This window comes from Falco peregrinus, chromosome 1 (genome assembly GCF_023634155.1).
Source record: "Falco peregrinus isolate bFalPer1 chromosome 1, bFalPer1.pri, whole genome shotgun sequence".
Classification (NCBI taxonomy): Eukaryota; Metazoa; Chordata; class Aves; order Falconiformes; family Falconidae; genus Falco; species Falco peregrinus.
The window spans coordinates 31,627,048-31,643,596 of NC_073721.1; the positions used below are offsets into that span (position 1 = coordinate 31,627,048).

Below are 16,549 nucleotides of genomic sequence, written 5' to 3' on the forward strand. Positions count from 1 at the left end.
CAGAGTCCATTCCACATTGTAAGTTTCTGTGCTACCAGCAATGTAATGATGTGCAACAATTTGTTTTACGAAAGCATTGCTAATAACACTTGTATATATACACGGGCGTATGAGTATGTGTGGTTAGAAGTGATATGCAAATATCAACTTGAGGCTGAAGGCAATAACAGTCGTCCAAGATGATGAGACTCCAATAATGGTTTCGATAGAGCAACCCAGAGGGGAATCAGCTAGGCAGGATCAGTTTGCCATCAAAGGCCCAACTAAAGTTAAAGCAGGCATTTGGGGTGTGACTCATGGAAAGGGTCTTTTGTATCACTGAGTCTTTTGTCATTTTGATATAGCTACAACTATTCTTCCCTGCCACTTCTTTAATAATGTGCTTTGAAGTGGTTCCTATTCTGACCAGACTAATGGGACAGAACATGGTATCCAGTCTGCTTGCAGTGTCAAGCAACTGTAAGGACATGTGGGCTAGTTAATTTGCAGTTAAAGTCTTTCACTGCAAAGATAAGTAATTACTAAAGGAGGAGGGTTCAAATTAGGACTAAAGGCTGAGCCAGAACTGTTTTGTTCCATCTGCAGGTCTTTTCAAATGTTCAGGTGTGTGTTGCTAAAAATAGCTAGCTAAAGTTGTGATGTGGGTTTTGGTTTTCAATTTGGTTTTTTGTGTTGTTTGTTTGGTTTTTTGGTAAATACTTGTTTTCAAATTTGGTAGTTTGGTGGTAGGAGTTTAGCAGGTTTGAGTATCAGGCCATAACACTAGATGATTATAGAAGCTGAAATGGCTAATTGTAGATGCCTGCTTTTGAAAAAACGAACCATTACCTATGCAAGCTTTCAGTTTCTTCATCTCTAGAATAGAGATAATATTTCCCAGTATGGCCCTTGGGACTTTGTTAGTTTGAATGGATTAACAGGAGAGAAAAGCTTCAGAGTCTTTGGATGGGAAAGTGCTGTGGAAATGCAGTGTATTATTGTGATATCCTTTGAGATGTTTCTGTAAAGCCAGTGGTGACTGTCATGATAATAAAGGAAGCCTTGGAGAGGCTAACGAAATAATGATCCTACTTCCTTTCTAGCTGTTCTTTGAAAGGGCAAATGCAATGAGTGATAATGGTTTAATGAGAAAGAGTCATTAGGGCACCCAGCCTGCATCTTTAGAAGTGCAAAGCATTTTGGGAGATCTGAAAATGACTCTGAGAACAAAACCAAAGTAGCTCTGTTAGAATATTAAACTGCTATTTGTATTCTCTTTGAATGCTGATTGAAACCAGTGATCTCTTTCCCTGTCTGGTGGCTGGTACATGTGTAGTCACAAATGCAGCTTGTTCTGAGCTTCACTGCTGTTGGAAGGGTAAGATCAAGGAAGTACCTCAGTGCTTGCCCTCTGTGTGTTACCCTCCGCTTAGAGCTTAGCGTTACTTGAGGATTCCTGACCTGTTGAATTTGCATGTACAGGCAGCCTCGTGTAGTGGAATTAATTGGCCTGAATTATTCAGTTTTATTAGTTGAGCTGCTTTGGTTTCAAGTTTGGCTGGAGGGGGCAAGCTGTTAGGTTTTTTGGTGTGCTATTGAAACTTAGCGAGACAAGAGCTTCAAATTCTTTGGATGGGGCAGTGCTATGGAAATGCAGTACATTATTGTAATATCCTTTGGGATGTCTTTGAAGTCCAGTGAGTATCAATACTATGCATTAGTACCAAAGAGTATTAAGTGTAAATAGGGCTAGTACTAGGTCTATCTTAGTATTAAAGAGCTAAACCAGAAAACAAGGAAGCTGTTTAAGACTTGAAGCACCCCGACTGCTGAGTGTTCAAAGGAGGAAGGTTGTTTCAACTCATTTAAAGAAAGAACCAGTTTGCAAAACATTTAAGAATTGTGCTTGAAACATGCACAGAAGCAAACGTGTTGGAGCCACATGAGTGATAAAACAGGCTTTTGACTTTATGGGCCCTCTGACTTGGGAGACTGAAACCAGCTGTCTCATTTTGTGGCATGGCCCTTTTGGAGTCATTCTGGACTCTGCTAGCAGCAAGGGAACCAGGGGGGCTGGGTGCGGAGTCTGGCATCATGTGGTTTCAGCTGCTGGTCACAGTGGCACTGCTGACTATGGTGCCAGAATATGTGCAATTCAATGGTGAATTGAACCATTTCTCTGTCAGACAGAAAAGGAATGAAGGATTGGTCTCAGGCAGAGCCATAAAGCTGCAGATGTTGGAGGCATGCTGAACTTGGAAAATCAGAAAATTACTGAAGCTAGTTACTGAGAAAGGCACTGAATTGCTACATGTTCTCTAATCACCTGTTTAGTAAAGGCGTGGTTAGAGAGGGTGGCAGGGGCCATGAATTCTCATCTTAATCAAATGGTAGGTATGTCTAGATAGGTTTTTTGTGAGGGTGTTTCCATGCCTACCTGATAAGGATTGTGTTTGGTCTCTCCATATGATAGAAGCTGTGTAGGCTCAGGAGCCAGGCTCTCCCCACTGTTTGGATGGAGTGGGTGGACTTCTTGTGTAGGTTGTGACACCGCTCCTAAAGCAAGTTGGTGCTGACTACTCTTCAGGTGTGTGGTCTTGTACTAGGTAGCTGTTGATTTGTTCTGGTAGGAAAATCTTGTTTATTAGGAAAAGCTGAGTACAAAACCAGCAGAGAAACAAGCAGGGCAAAGTAAGGTTTCAAACATGCCCAGAAATGAGGAGGAGGAAGCTACAGAAAACCCTCTGTGACGAAGCAGCCCTTTTTCCCAGTCACGAATGGGTAATGCCACCCCCAGATCATCTGCTTCTCCGGGTGGGATTTGCTAGTGTAGGGGCCTGAATCTGTCTCTAACTCAGAAAAATTAAATGCCTGGCACGAAGTAGGATGGGGGTGACTGAGGACTCAAGATGCCAGTTCAGGCACTTTTTTATCTATACTTGAGTTCAGCTGTTACAATTTTGAGCCACATTTGGATCCCCATCTCCAAGTCAAAAATCAGCCTACCTAAATAAAACTGTTGTTGATGGGTTTAATTTGGATTCTTCTTTTGGATTTGTCTGAAAAGAGAATTTGTGCTAAAGGTGCTGCTGAGAGATTAGAGTCCTTTTATGTAGATATCATTTGCAATCCCATAGTGGTACATGAAAACAAAGTCCATTTTCACTGGTGCAACCACAGCTCCCCAGGTACATAAGATCAATTGATGCAGAGACAGACCTTGCCCAAAAAGACTAAACTTTTATTCTCTTTTCTGCTGGCCACCCTGAATGAAACACAAAAGCTGTTTTAAGGGTAATAGTGTTCAAGCTGTAACTCTTAACGTCTGTTCACATAGTCATTTCCTTCCCCTGAGCTCTAATAACGATGTAAACTCTCTTTCTCTCCTCTTTTCTCCAGGTCAACAGACTATGGCACTACCTATGAAAAGCTAAATGACAAAGTAGGCCTGAAGACTGTGCTGAGCTACCTTTATGTCAGTCCCACTAACAAGAGGAAGGTAAGGGAGAGCCGTTGAGCTGATAGCTATAGAAACAAAATTACAACATCCTGTTCATTCTGAGAGGAATTATGATCCTGAAGTGAAATCTTTTGGTAATTCACAAGAGCTTAAATTTGCCATCCAACTTGCATTAGTGCAATTCCATGGAATCCAGTAGAACTATGCCTGTTTTACTTGTGATGGGGATGTAGCGCTTAATCTCCTGCTGAATGTGTTAGAGAAATAAAAGGGTTGCTTTTATTTCCTTCCGACTGTTACAACTCTAAAGAAGCTGAACTCACGCAAATGTTGCTGGGACTCTTGCTTACACTGGCTTTGGTTAATACATCTCTCCCTGCCTTCTCTGTCTCATTATTAGAAATACTGAGTAAAAGGCATTTATTTCTGCATTTGGCTTTTTTGCCCTTTTATGCTTTCCCTAGTTAGAAGTTGGAGGTAAAGATGTAAATGACATTTTCATTGGTTACATCATGTAAGGGGGCTGAAAGCAGAATGTGGGTGGGAGACCTCAGATTTGATTTGAATGTGTAGGAGAGAAGATGAGGTCATAGCTTTCAAACCCCCTGCTCATGCTTCCCACGTGATGCAATTAAGGCTGCAGCTGGCTCAGAGCACAGCCCAGGAGTTGCTCCTCAGTGCCTTTTTGGTTTAAAATTATACCTGTGTTTATTCAAAGAAGGCAGTAGGACAAAGATGCTTTCATCTACCCACAAAAATCGAGGTGGGTAGGATGCAGCATGTAGCTAATTGCTGGCAGTGGAGTTGTGTTTGGATGGGGTGCAACCCAGCTGGCTTGATCGCTTCCAAACTGCCAGTCTCCTGTCCCCATCGATAGGTTTTCAAACTAGTATTTTGCTACTTGTACTGTTCTTATTACTACTATTGTGTTTACCGTTACTGGTCAGTCTACAGAGGTTTTAGGATTGATATTTATTTCAGTGTATGCAGCCTTAAGGCAGTCATAATTCTGATAACTTAGCAGCAACAATATGTGTGTGTTTAGTTGTATAGAGAAGAGGAAGAATGCAGTGGGCAGGGGTCTGCTATATTTTTTTTCTGATGCAGAAGCTGAATTGTGTGACAACTACCTTGACTTCTTTTTGCTGAGCAAAATGGAATTAAGATGTTTCATAATGAGCTCTCCTAGCCCTCACACCCCTCCCGTGTTCAATATGGTGGGCACTTAAGAGTTAATTCTTACTTGTTCTGTTTCCAAAGCAACTCTGCCCACCAAAAATCAGAGGCAATATGCTCAGTTACAATTCCTGCGTCACTGGTGTAAAGTCTCCCTCACAATTGGAGTACTAGGATATGTGAATATCTTCTAGCAATTTCTCAAGCTATCGAGCTTTACAGATTAGCAGTCTTTTCTCTCTCTATATATTTTTATATTTATTAATAACACCTACATTTCATCATAAAGTGGCATGCAGACCTATCTTTACCTGCTGTTTTCTTATTTCAGATGACAAGTTTTGAATATTTGGTTTTTTAGTCTTATGCCTTAAGGAAATAATTTCTGGACCTATCTGTTTGTGTTCCCTCTTCCCTTCTGGAAAATCTTTTGACATGGAGAAACAAGCTGTAAGGAAAACCCATAGGAAACCAGCTTCAGTGCTGGCTGCTGTGGGAGCAATTTGTTTCTATTCTTTCTACTTCTACTAAGTATATGGGCACAGTTACTGCATATGGTTAAACAGCTGGCTTGTCTGAAGCAGAGCTGACTCTGCTTTGTTGACCATCAAAGCAATTCCAAACGTCCGTGCAGCATTTCAAAAATGCTTGAAGAAGGTGTCACTGAATTGGAGCATCTGGGATCTGTCAAATTCAATTTCAGGTTTATTGTCCACCCACCTTACAGATTCATGAGTTTGTGCACAGCAAAAAATGCACTTGGATTGCAATCTTGTTCAAGTCTGTCTGGGTGAGTATTGTTACAGTGGCTTGCAGAATAAGCGGCATGTTTTTGCTCAGCTCCTGAGGACAGCGACCAGTAATGAACAACAAAGCAGTAGGTAAATGAATTGGACTCCAGTAGACAAAGTCCAGATCCCTTGTGTTTCACCTCTCACAGTGCTGGCTAGTTGAATGCAATGCAGTGAAGTCTTGTGTACTTCAAAAATAGGTCTTTGTCTGAGGCAATAAACAGGGAGGAGGGTACCAAAAGTAACACATGTGCATAGGGCCTGTGCACACACTGAATCATGCAGACCCTCTCCAGGCGAGATAGTTTCTCCTGAGGCTCCCAGGTACTGGTTGGTCTCTGCATGCCTCACAGCTCCTGTTGATTTTTTGATGGGTTTGCACACTGTTGCTAGCCCTGTCTGCTCATTAGTGCTCGGAGGATTAGCAGTTACTTGGAGGAGGAGAAAAGCTTTCCATACATTTATTCCTAATTGATTTACTAGTGAGAAGGATAATTACCTCTCAGCTACCCTGCAGAACTACAGTGGGAATTACCTGTCAGATTTCTTTGAAGACCCAAAATGCCTCTCTTCAGCTGTTAAATAGGAATTACGTATTCAGCCAAATACCAGTTATATAAACATAATTTACCTGAATTGTGGCATAGCCCTGGGCTCAATTATGAGGCAAGAGGATTTGAATGGTGGCTTTTTTCTTTCTTCTTTTAAAACAAAAGCTTTTTGTTTGTGATTTCTTTTTTGAAAATTTTTCGTGGGAACACTGTGAGTCTTTTGGCAGCTTCTGCTGTGTTTCTCTGCTCATTGCTGCCAGGTCGTGGTGGGACACTGATTTCTTAATACAAACATCTCTGCTTACTGTGATATGGGCGTTCAGACGTGGACAGGGTTGAAATGCAGAGGCAGAGCAGCTGGGTGAGACATGGCTACAAACCATGGTCTGGGAGCCTGTGTCGTTCCCCATGTCTCTTGGTCTTAAGAAAGCCACACCTGATGCACACCTTACTCTCCTAAACTATGGCACTCCAACACACTTTTTTTACAAAGTTGATTCCTTTCTGTAAGAAAAATTGAGCTTAATTTAGGTTTTGTCAGATTCTTGAACATGTGCTACACATAGAGGTCAGACTTGATGACCTAGTGGCTCTTTAGGCCTATAAATATTTAATTCCCTTTGGGTTTTATTCTCCCAACAAAGTTAAATTAACTTTATTGCTCCCAACAAAGTTAATGTCTGAGCATCAACTATATAAAATTGATGGCAAAAGCAAGTCCCCAGTTAGCTTCACATATTGTTGGCTTTCTTCTTTAAAGCTAGAGTCTTGTTCCAGTTTGGGTTATATTTTCAGGCTTTTTTTATTAATTTCTTTTTCTCCTTAGGCTTCCTTCTAAGCTGCTCCCGTGTGTATCTTCCATCCCTAACTGGAGAGCTCAGCAGGGTGTTGAATATTACCCCTATCTGTATTTGGTGTCCTGCCAAGCATTGCAAAGTCTTTCCTGACACAGCACACTGGAAAATGCTGGAGCAGCCTAAAAGCAGTAGGTCCCTCAGTCCTGTCCTTCATTCCGCAGTGAAACGGATCAGTCACCAGCATTTATCAGTGGGCAAAGTCTCTGTGGCGAGATCATGCCTTTGTGCCTGAAGAGGAAAGAGGCAGCTGAGAAGGGGAGGAGGTGAAGAAACACAGTCCCTATGGTTATCATGGTGATAAATCCAGGACAGCCTTGGCTCTCCCTGGGCACCTCTTAGGTTTGCTGGTGTTTGGCACTTAGATGCCAGATTTAGTCTATGGGTATTCCTTGGGTTTACATGTTGCCACTGGGAGATATCAACCCTCTGTGTGCACAGAACTGACTGAGGCAGAGCTGCATAGCCAAGGCTGAGCTGAGGTGGCTTTGGCTGTGTCCCCACACAGTGCTGGGCAGAAGCAGGATTGGGTCCCAGAGTGCCTGCCCCCAGCTGCTGAGCCAACCTGCTGATGGCTGGCTTTGGAGCTGGGATAGGGGATCTTTGTTTCCTAGAAATCACAAGAAAGTATTTGGAAAACACACTTTGCCATTGTGTAATTTGAGGTTTGCAGTTATAATTAAATCAATGTAGCAACATGGAGATACCAAAGGAATATGCAGAGAATACTCTTCTCAGTTGTGATTCCTCTTGCCTCTCAAGTATCATTGCCAGTTCTCACGGCCAGCTTGGTGATCTGAGAGCACCCATCAGTTGAAATGAGACCACCCTGGAGTGCCAACACAAGGAAACAGTCAAGCAGGCTGCAGCCCATTGCGAATCCATAGCCTCTGGCTGCACTGGAGCTGAAATGCTTCCTGCCGTGAACCAGGACTACTTCATCTTTCTGTGGAGCAGTTGTACTGCTAATTCCTGTCTCCTAAGAACTAACAAGCTCAAGGTTTCACAACACTTTGTAACTGTGTGTATAGCCTCTGCTACTGGGACCTGAAACTGCCAGGTTTGTATCTGCTCTCCTGCAGATGCTTGAGCTGTTTCTTTCACTTGCACACTAGGGACTTGTATTTGGATCACAAAAATCTGCACTGTGTTCTTATTAACACTATGAAATTCCAGGTAATCATTAGACCTAGCAGTCAGGCAACTCTGAAGTCCTGGGGGCTATGGCTTTCTGAAGAGTTACTGTTTTGAGCCGTGGTGTCTGCAGTTTTGACACTTTTACGACCATGAAGATGCTCTAATAGGTAGAGTGTATTCCAGGGCATATCTTCCCCTTCAGTGCATCTGCCCACCATTTGTCTGCCTGAGAGACCACATGAAAACCATCTGCTTTGCCTGATTGACACATAGGTTGCAGCAAGCACGATAATTCTGTGGTGAACTTCAGAAAGGAGAAACGTTTATATTTGTTTAGCAGCACCCCTTCCTTACAGATGAATGGGATTTAAGGACAGATGGTTCAGTGCTCTGAAAAGCTGAGTTGCAAAATGCAAAGCTTTGGCTTTTCTACCTTATAGCCTCTTGTCTGTCTTTAGGGATATGACAAAAGTCTGCTTGCTCTCTGCTGGGCAGAGATCTCAGTTCCCTGCTGACCTTTAATTTAATGCTGTGTTTTGGGCATTAGTTACATTTTACTAGAGGCAGATTTTCACAGCAGTCTGGGAATTAGAATTGTTTATTTCTTCCAAAGTGCTAAGGGAAAAAAGTCTCTTTTATTTTAATACGAACATTTCTCTTGACTTTTTAAATTCCCATATTCTTTCTATCTTTTTTCTTTTTTGTTGTTGAAAACTTTCTGTTAGAAAATTGGATAATTTCCACAAAAAAATCAGCCTATGATTCTTTGCCTGCCTGCCTGCATGCATTTCAAAGTGGCACTGTTTGGAGCTGAAGTGCTGCAAGTCCCTAATTTCTAGCATGTGTTGTTCTGCTGGTTAAGATCCCCTATCCCGAGAACATTTGCTTTCTTCTTGGTTGTCAATAACAGGATTAATTTTAGAATTGATGCCTCACAGAGGGATGCAAAGTCCTTCCAAAGGATGCAGAAAGAGGATGAGAATGACAGTCCCATACATCTGAAGCACTGCTCCTTTCAGGCACTAAGATGCCATTTTGAATCTCAAGGAATTGTTGTTGAACCATAGATTTCATGTATTACTTTTTTCATTAAATGTTCTGTCAAGAATGCATATTCTTGGTGAAGGTGTTGCTTAGTTGAAAACCCAGTTTTCACTATCAAACTTTTATCTCTATGCTTTGAATTCCTGTGAAGGTTGAGAGGATGGAGTCAAAAAGTATTTAAAAGGAAAAGAAGAGAGGAAAAAGGTAGAGAATGACAACGAACTCAAACCAAAAAGCACTTGCTTGTATATAGCATTGCTCTGATGAGATATTGACAAATGGGAGGTCCTGATTGCATTGAAGAATTTGCTTTGCAGTTCAATTGGATGCAGTCATCTTTAGCTTTTCTCCTGTGCTGTTACGATTGTTGAAGGTGATAACTTGAAGAATTAAAAGGTCTGTAGTCTTTTATGCTGACTGTCTGCACAGAAATATCACCCAGGTGCAGTGATTGAAATGAAAATTCACCCCCCCATATCCCAACTGAAGCATTAGAGATTTTATTTATAGACAGACCATCTAGCTAAGCAATTTGACCAGTAGTTGCAAACAGCATAAAGCAGAAATAAAGTTACAGTGCTCAATTAAAGAGCTTTGAGAAAATTGTTCTGCAGACTAGTTTCCCAGCTGTTAGTGGAGGGGCAGTCCAAATCACAGAAGCTATAAAAGCCAAAGGCATGCCGCACCTCTCATACCTAGTCACGCCTCCGAACTTGGCCCGTCAGAATGAGAAATGTTCAGAGGTATTTGGAGTCAGAAGCTCTGAAACTAAATCTAATTAGATTTGTTTGTTTCTGTGCAGCAACTGTTTATGAGCTGGCAGAAAGCATGCTGTGTTGCAGTTCAGGTTAATGAAGGGATAAGTTAATTGTGACTGTATTATTGAAATTGAAGAGGAGTGCATCTACCTGACTGGAAACAAGCTAGCACATTGGGAGTGACAGCTTCTCTTACAGAAGCTGGACATCCTAAATGAGCGCAAGTCGCTTTGACCTCCCTTTTATTTCTTCTCACTCGCTTGTAGAGTAACTGAGAGCAAACTCTGTCCTGACTTCATGTATCTCCAAAGGGAATTCCTCAGCTGTTTTTGGAGCCTCAGGGCAGAACCACAGTCCAAATGGATTTTGTTTTTCTTTTATTTCTTAGTTCATTTGTTCCCAAAGGGAATTCCTCAGCATTTTGTTTTGTCCTTACTCAGCAAATGTGTGATAGGCTGAGGCGGCAGAGGTTCCAGCATGCACCTGATGCTTGCTAGCCCAGCCCAAACCGAGCTGCCATCCTTTGCCACAGCTCCCATTAGTCATCTGCTGCTTTTTCCTAAGATTGCATCCTGAGCTATTGGTGAGAAAATGAGCTCTGGAGTATCCTAAAGCCATCTGGCAGATGGAAGGTTTCTTTGGACCCTTTTTCCATGTTCTGCTGACACTGTGAAAAACAGCATGTGCTGCAAAGTGGCACTTGATGATGTGATCTCAGCAAACATATTTATAACACAAAGGCAACAGGGCTGAGTTAGAGCCACAGGGCACGAATGATAGAACTAGTTGTTTCTACTGTCTTTTATCCCTAATCTTTCCCTTCAGCACAGTGAAATACAGTTACTAAATAGTTCTTGGTTTTGCAGCTTCCTTTAACAGGACTGAAATTTCCTGAGCTGCAAATACAGCTGTAACCGTTTCTTTGTGCACCTGTTCCTGGGACCTGTTGAGTGGTATATGAAGTTCCTGTGCCTCTCAGCACTCTAAAAACCATGCCACCCAGTCCAGAGCCTATGTGCTGTACAGGAAAGGCTGTAGCTCTGAAACACAGCGTCTGGGTTAGCTGAGCTCAGATTTGTCTGCTCTGGTTGTACCAGTGGCTTGTACAAATGTGACTGCAGCCTGGTTAACAAGGCGCTGTATTCTGTCTTGTAAATACACTTCAGGGACAGTCACTGTCAGTCTCCAGAACTGACAGTTCAAATACAGGAATACAATGTGAATGAAGTTGTAATATTTTTCTTTACATACAGATGAATCAAAGATGATGTCCTCAAGGTCACCCACAACATCCATGGTAGAGTCAGAAAATATGTGACATGATGTGTTTTATGTACAAGGTGCAGTCTTGTGAGCTATTGTGCATGGAATTCTCTCTACTTGTCCAATTAATTCAGCTTGAATTTGTCACCTGAGAAAGAAGAGAATTTATGTAAATCTTTGCAGAACCATGACCTGAAACTGTGTGAAAGAAATCTCTTGAGTTACAGATGTATTGTAATACTTGGAGAAGAGGACTTCAGAAACTTCTCCTTTTGAAGGGATTTTTATTGTCTCTTTTAAATTCAGAAAAGTCACGTTTTCAGAGTAGATTTCTCTGACCTTTCCTATGGAAAAAAAATACAGTTTCTTGATGCTAGATGACTAATTTTATTAGTGTTTTAAACGTGGTTCAAGATCAATGAATGGAAGATGTTGAGATGTAAAGGCAAAATATGAATGTTATTAGAATATAAAACATAGAGTCTTTTTCAGTATGCCCAAATAGCCTTTTTTAAAAATTATTATTATTATTACTTTATTTGTGGATTGTGCCTCCTTATGGGTCTTTGTAGTCAAGGGACTCCTGCAATAGAATGCTCTGCCCTGCTGCAGCCTGGGGCTGTGGGGACCTGGCATGTCAGATTCCCGACTGGGACCTTGACCTGTAGGCTCCTGTACTTGCAGGACTTACAATGAACTGCTGTCTGTTTGCTTGCATGTTTTAATTTTACGACTTCTGACTTGACATAAATCATAGAGATAAATGGAAGTCATATAACATCTGTGGTCTGGGATATGACCATTTGTCAGTGCAGAATTGGGACCTAAACTTATGAGAGATCCCAATGGAAGTTTTCCCCTCGCTTAAACAAGGACAACCTGATCATTGTACTCCAGGGAAGGCTGTCCCTTGATATGCATGAACATGAAAACCAGAGGTTCCTGGGGCTTTTTCAGTTAATTCTCTGAAGAAGCAGATGCATTAAAAACTAAATAAACAAAACCCTCAAATCCCACTGAACCTCACCCACGGCTCATCAACTGTCTCTAAAAATAAACCCAATTGAGATAATTAACAAAATGCTCACATATGGCATTATTTAATGGGGGTGGAGGGGAGCAGGTTAGAAAAGAGATGGGTATCTGTTTCTGTTTAATGATACTACACTGAAAGCCATCATTTCAGTGTTCATGAGGAGAAAAATGTTCATATATTATGAAACTCCAGGATTTGCATGTGTGTGCCTTTATGCATCTGCATTTCATGTCTTTGTATTACTGTATTCCAAGAGCTTTTACTTAATTTCAGAAACCTATGAAAAATGCATTTAATATACATTTGGTTAGTGCTGAGTTAAGTATTTAAAGCAAATGGAAACCTAATGCAGGATTTAGTTAATAAAAATAGGGACTAAAATTAGGGCTGGCTAAGTTGGCTTTATGAAAAATGTTTTGTTAGATAAATGTTCTTTTAGCCTTCATAGATATTGGAAGTCTGGCTGATAAAAGTAAGTATGTAGACACAAGATGTATAAGTAAAATAAGAAAAAAGCAGTCAGACACCTGCTACATCATTTATCCACCAAGGACTGAAACTGTGATCCTGAAATCCCTGCTTAGATGTTGCCTAAGGCTTTGGGAAAAAAATGGCCATTTGAATGAAAGCAGGCACAGATTTTAGGAAAAGGCAAACCAGAATCCAAACCCTTGGGACTTATTTACCATGCACACTTCCCTGAGGTTGTTTTGTGTGCAAGAACAGATTTGGTGAACAGTGTTAGTTTGGCACTGTAGGTATCTACCACTTCAAATACAATTCCCAGCCCCATCGTACTAAAAGAACCCTAAAATTTGTTGAGAAGGGTATTATTGCATTTTGTTGTCTACTTGAATAGCTGGGGATTCAAATTTTGAGGTGGAAACATGGGAGAAACACAAGCCAATATGTCAGCTTTGTTTTTATAGAACTTGCAAATAAGATTTGAAGAAAAAAGGACAGTTATCAGGTAAGAGTCAGCTTGGCAGGGTGCCGGTGTTTGTCTATAACAGGGCTGCCTTGTCTGGCTTCCTAAAAGTCAGTCCACCTCCCTGTTGCTCTCTGCCTGCTTCACCTTGTACTGCTAGAGTCAGGGTCCTACGGGACCTTAGGGATGGTACAAGGTTGTAAAGAGAAGAGATGGGGTAAAACTGGAAAGGTCACATCCACATTTAGATGTAGACTTTCCAGAGTTGGCTGTAAGTGTTTAATAAAGCGGTAGTTTGTTCCAATTTAACCAGCAAGCATTAAAGGACAGATCAGGAGTTATAATATCCACTAAAATAAAGCTGCAATTTTGTCACTTAGCATGGCCATTGCTTTTATGAACTGGGTAGAGTGGACCTGTGTGAGCTTTCAGAGCACCCGCCATGGTTACAGGGACAAAGAAGGGCTGTCAGGATGTACAGGACCTTGTAAGGGGCTGCCTTACATAACACCCAGCCTGTCAGCAGGGCAGACACAGCTGTAGATCCTGATGTAGGATGGGTTTATGAGACTTCCTTCCTTTCTCCACCCTCCCTACCTCTCTATGAAACGTGGCCATTGCCTTTACTGCTTCAGTTCCAATAATATATTAATTTATGAAGTATGAAAAATGAGGTAGTTTTGAATTAATGAGAGGGGAATGGTGCTTCAGAGACAGCAGGGTCATCAATCAATAATAACGAGTCAGCATGTCCCATTATTAAAAAGGAGGAAAAATAATAGAATGGGTGGAGAGCAGCTCTTGGAAAAGGGGCAGGTGGGTCCTTTCGAAGACTGCATAGTGCTCTAACCTTGATCTTTAGTGATGAGAGGTGGTTCACCAGGACACAATTATTTTTCTTTCAGGAAATCCCCCTCCTACCCCCATCCCAACCCCACTAATTTAAGCCAAAATGTCTTTTTATTTCATTCTTTTCCAAAGTGAAGAATAGAGGAATTCAGCATTATTGAGTGAATTCTCATTTTTAATAGAATAGATTAGCAGAGTCTGCAGGGTACACGCTGGCCACTGTCTCAGTTTCTGTCATATGCACATCTGCCTCTTATAGTGTAAGTGCAGTAGCTAGTCAGCTCTGATGTGATCAATTCTGTGTAAAAATCTTTATCCCAAGCAGCACTGTGAATTCTGGAAAACATTGTGTGGCTGTATTAGGAGCAGTGTTTCTTTGGCATGGAGCTTGACTAGGCTAGATTGTAGAGAGACGTTTCAGCACATCTCAGAGTGCTCAAGGCTTCTTTTTCCATTAGTGCAAGTTCATCGCCCTTGAACCTATCCATCCTAAAATGCCTTTTTTCATTGTATACAGGCAGGTGTTGCTGTACTCTGAAGGTAATGAGGGGAATTTTCCAAGTCGTGCACAGATGCAATTAGAGGAAACTCAGTCTGTACTTTTCTTATAAATTGGGGGGCTTGACGTTTAGCCCAGGCCTTGTGTCTCTCTGTGAGGAGAGACCAGTGCTTCCTTTTGCAGTGGGCCCCATGATATTTTAAGTCCCTGTTGCAACAAATCAGGTTGTCCTTTTTCTGAGAAAAAAGCTTATCTGACATCTTTTGCTTCCCTTGGAGCTGTTCCACGGCAGACCAATGGGATCCTTCAAAAGGCTGCAAGAAAGCAATAAAACCAATGTAGCAGCTGTGCTCAGAGACATGCGTGGCAATGGAGTGGAGGCGATGAACATAGTGCTCAAGACCTGGAAATGGGTGGAAAGGTGGAGTCAGGCTGGCAATTTTCTGAGTTTTGCCATTTGATTCCTAAAGCAAAGTTTCAGGGTTGTGCTGCGCATAAAACCTTTGTCCACTTTTCCAATTTCCTTTCTTCTTACAGTAGTCCCTCAGGTCACTGCAGTGACCAGGGCTTATGTATGTGCATGGAAGGACACGGAAAAGAAAGTATGTGATTTTCCCAAGGCTGTGAGGTATCAGTGACCCTGTTGGAACAGGACATAGTGGCTGTGGGTCACGGTCACTCACCTTCTTGGTGTGTAACTGCAGACAAGACTTCTACCATAAACCTGCAAGGACTATATCACTGGGAACTAATTTTGCCAATGTAACAGAAAACATCAAAGCCAGTGAGCTGGTAGCTGTTAATCCTGTTCCTGCGTCCTGAACCTTCCCATGTATTAGGATCTCTGGCACCTGAGTTAGCATGTGGAGCTTGCAACTACAGTGAATAGCTTAGACCCGAGTGCTACTGTGCAGAACACTGCAATGCCAGCATGTTTTGTTAACTTTAACCTTTAAATTTTGGGGGCCTCAGCCTTCCATCCAGAAAATGAATAGATATTCTCCTACCTCCTCGGCTTCCTCCAGTAGGAAAAAGTTAGGAGGAATACATTAGGGACAGTGAGGGACATGAGTAATAGTTGCCAGTTAAGTAAATTGAGATACATCGCTAGCATCTGGATGTGAACGTGAATAAAGCTGACTGCTGTCTATGTTCTCTCTGCAATCTGACTAAAAAGCAGAAAAACAAAATGTGTAAGCAGAGGAGAAGCAATGATGCATTTAAAATTTTATTCAGGTTTAATGGCCTCAAGGGAGATACATAATACAATTTTTATTTTTCTAAAGAGTCATGAAACACTCTACTGTCCTCAAATGAAACAGACTGCTGTATGCAGCCTGCAAAAGTTTACCCCCGTAAGTAACTATCCATGCACATCCCTTTGTTTTCTGTAATGGGGCAACTACTATGAGTAAACTTATTCCCATGTGTAAAGTGTTCTCCCAAGTGAGACCTATAATCAGAGGAGTGTTTTCATATAAATGGTGTTCTCAGTTCCAGCAGCTGTGGTGCACACAGCCTCTCCTTATTGATAATGTTATTTTCTGTAACTATTTCTGCTTACATGATAAGTTATAATGGTGCAAATTACTTTGTAGTTCTATGGAGAATGGCACAATGCATGGTTGTGCATTTACTCAAATAGCATATAATTACAACAGCAAATGCTGCTTTTCTCTTTCAGTTTGTGATCAGAGCTGTTCTGTGTCACTAGAAAAAGCTGGTGACCACAAAACATGTTAGATGTTGCAACAGTTAGGAATTTCCCGTGTTGAACTGAGAAAAGTAAAAAGGCATCATGCAGAACTATGCTATGCAGAAATACCAGACTTCAGAGCAAAGCATAATGTAGGTCAGAAGCTTTATGTTTCTCTTCTGCTGATTTGCTGTCTGTTTTTCCTGTGGAAGCACCAGTTATTACCTAAGGTCATCTGCCCGGGTTCCTTCTAATTCTGGTCCAGGCCCAGTCATAGAAGTGCTGGTCAAACTGGGTATATACAAAACCAGCCATATGGTGATGCTTGTAACCCATTTGGCAGTTCATAGAGGGGCACTATGCATGAACATGCTGTGGTATGCCTTTGGCTGAACAGCACACAGTGGCCTCAGGAAAGTGGGATTACTGTGGCAGAGGGCTTTGCTCTGATGATCTGTGGGGAGCTGGAGAATGTGCAGCTGTAACAGGAACATAATGGGATGGAGTAACCTTGGGTAAACTCTGCCT

At 41.7% G+C, this 16,549-nt stretch overlaps 1 protein-coding gene across 1 annotated transcript in view; it reads left to right on the forward strand.

Moving 5' to 3' along the window:
- Nucleotides 1-16,549, forward strand: part of SORCS3 (sortilin related VPS10 domain containing receptor 3) — a 304,161-nt gene that overhangs the window by 137,839 nt on the left and 149,773 nt on the right. Inside the window, exon 3 of the mRNA XM_055809927.1 lies at nt 3,379-3,478. Within this exon, the coding sequence (XP_055665902.1) occupies nt 3,379-3,478 (100 nt within the window). The remainder of the gene's footprint in view (nt 1-3,378; nt 3,479-16,549) is intronic.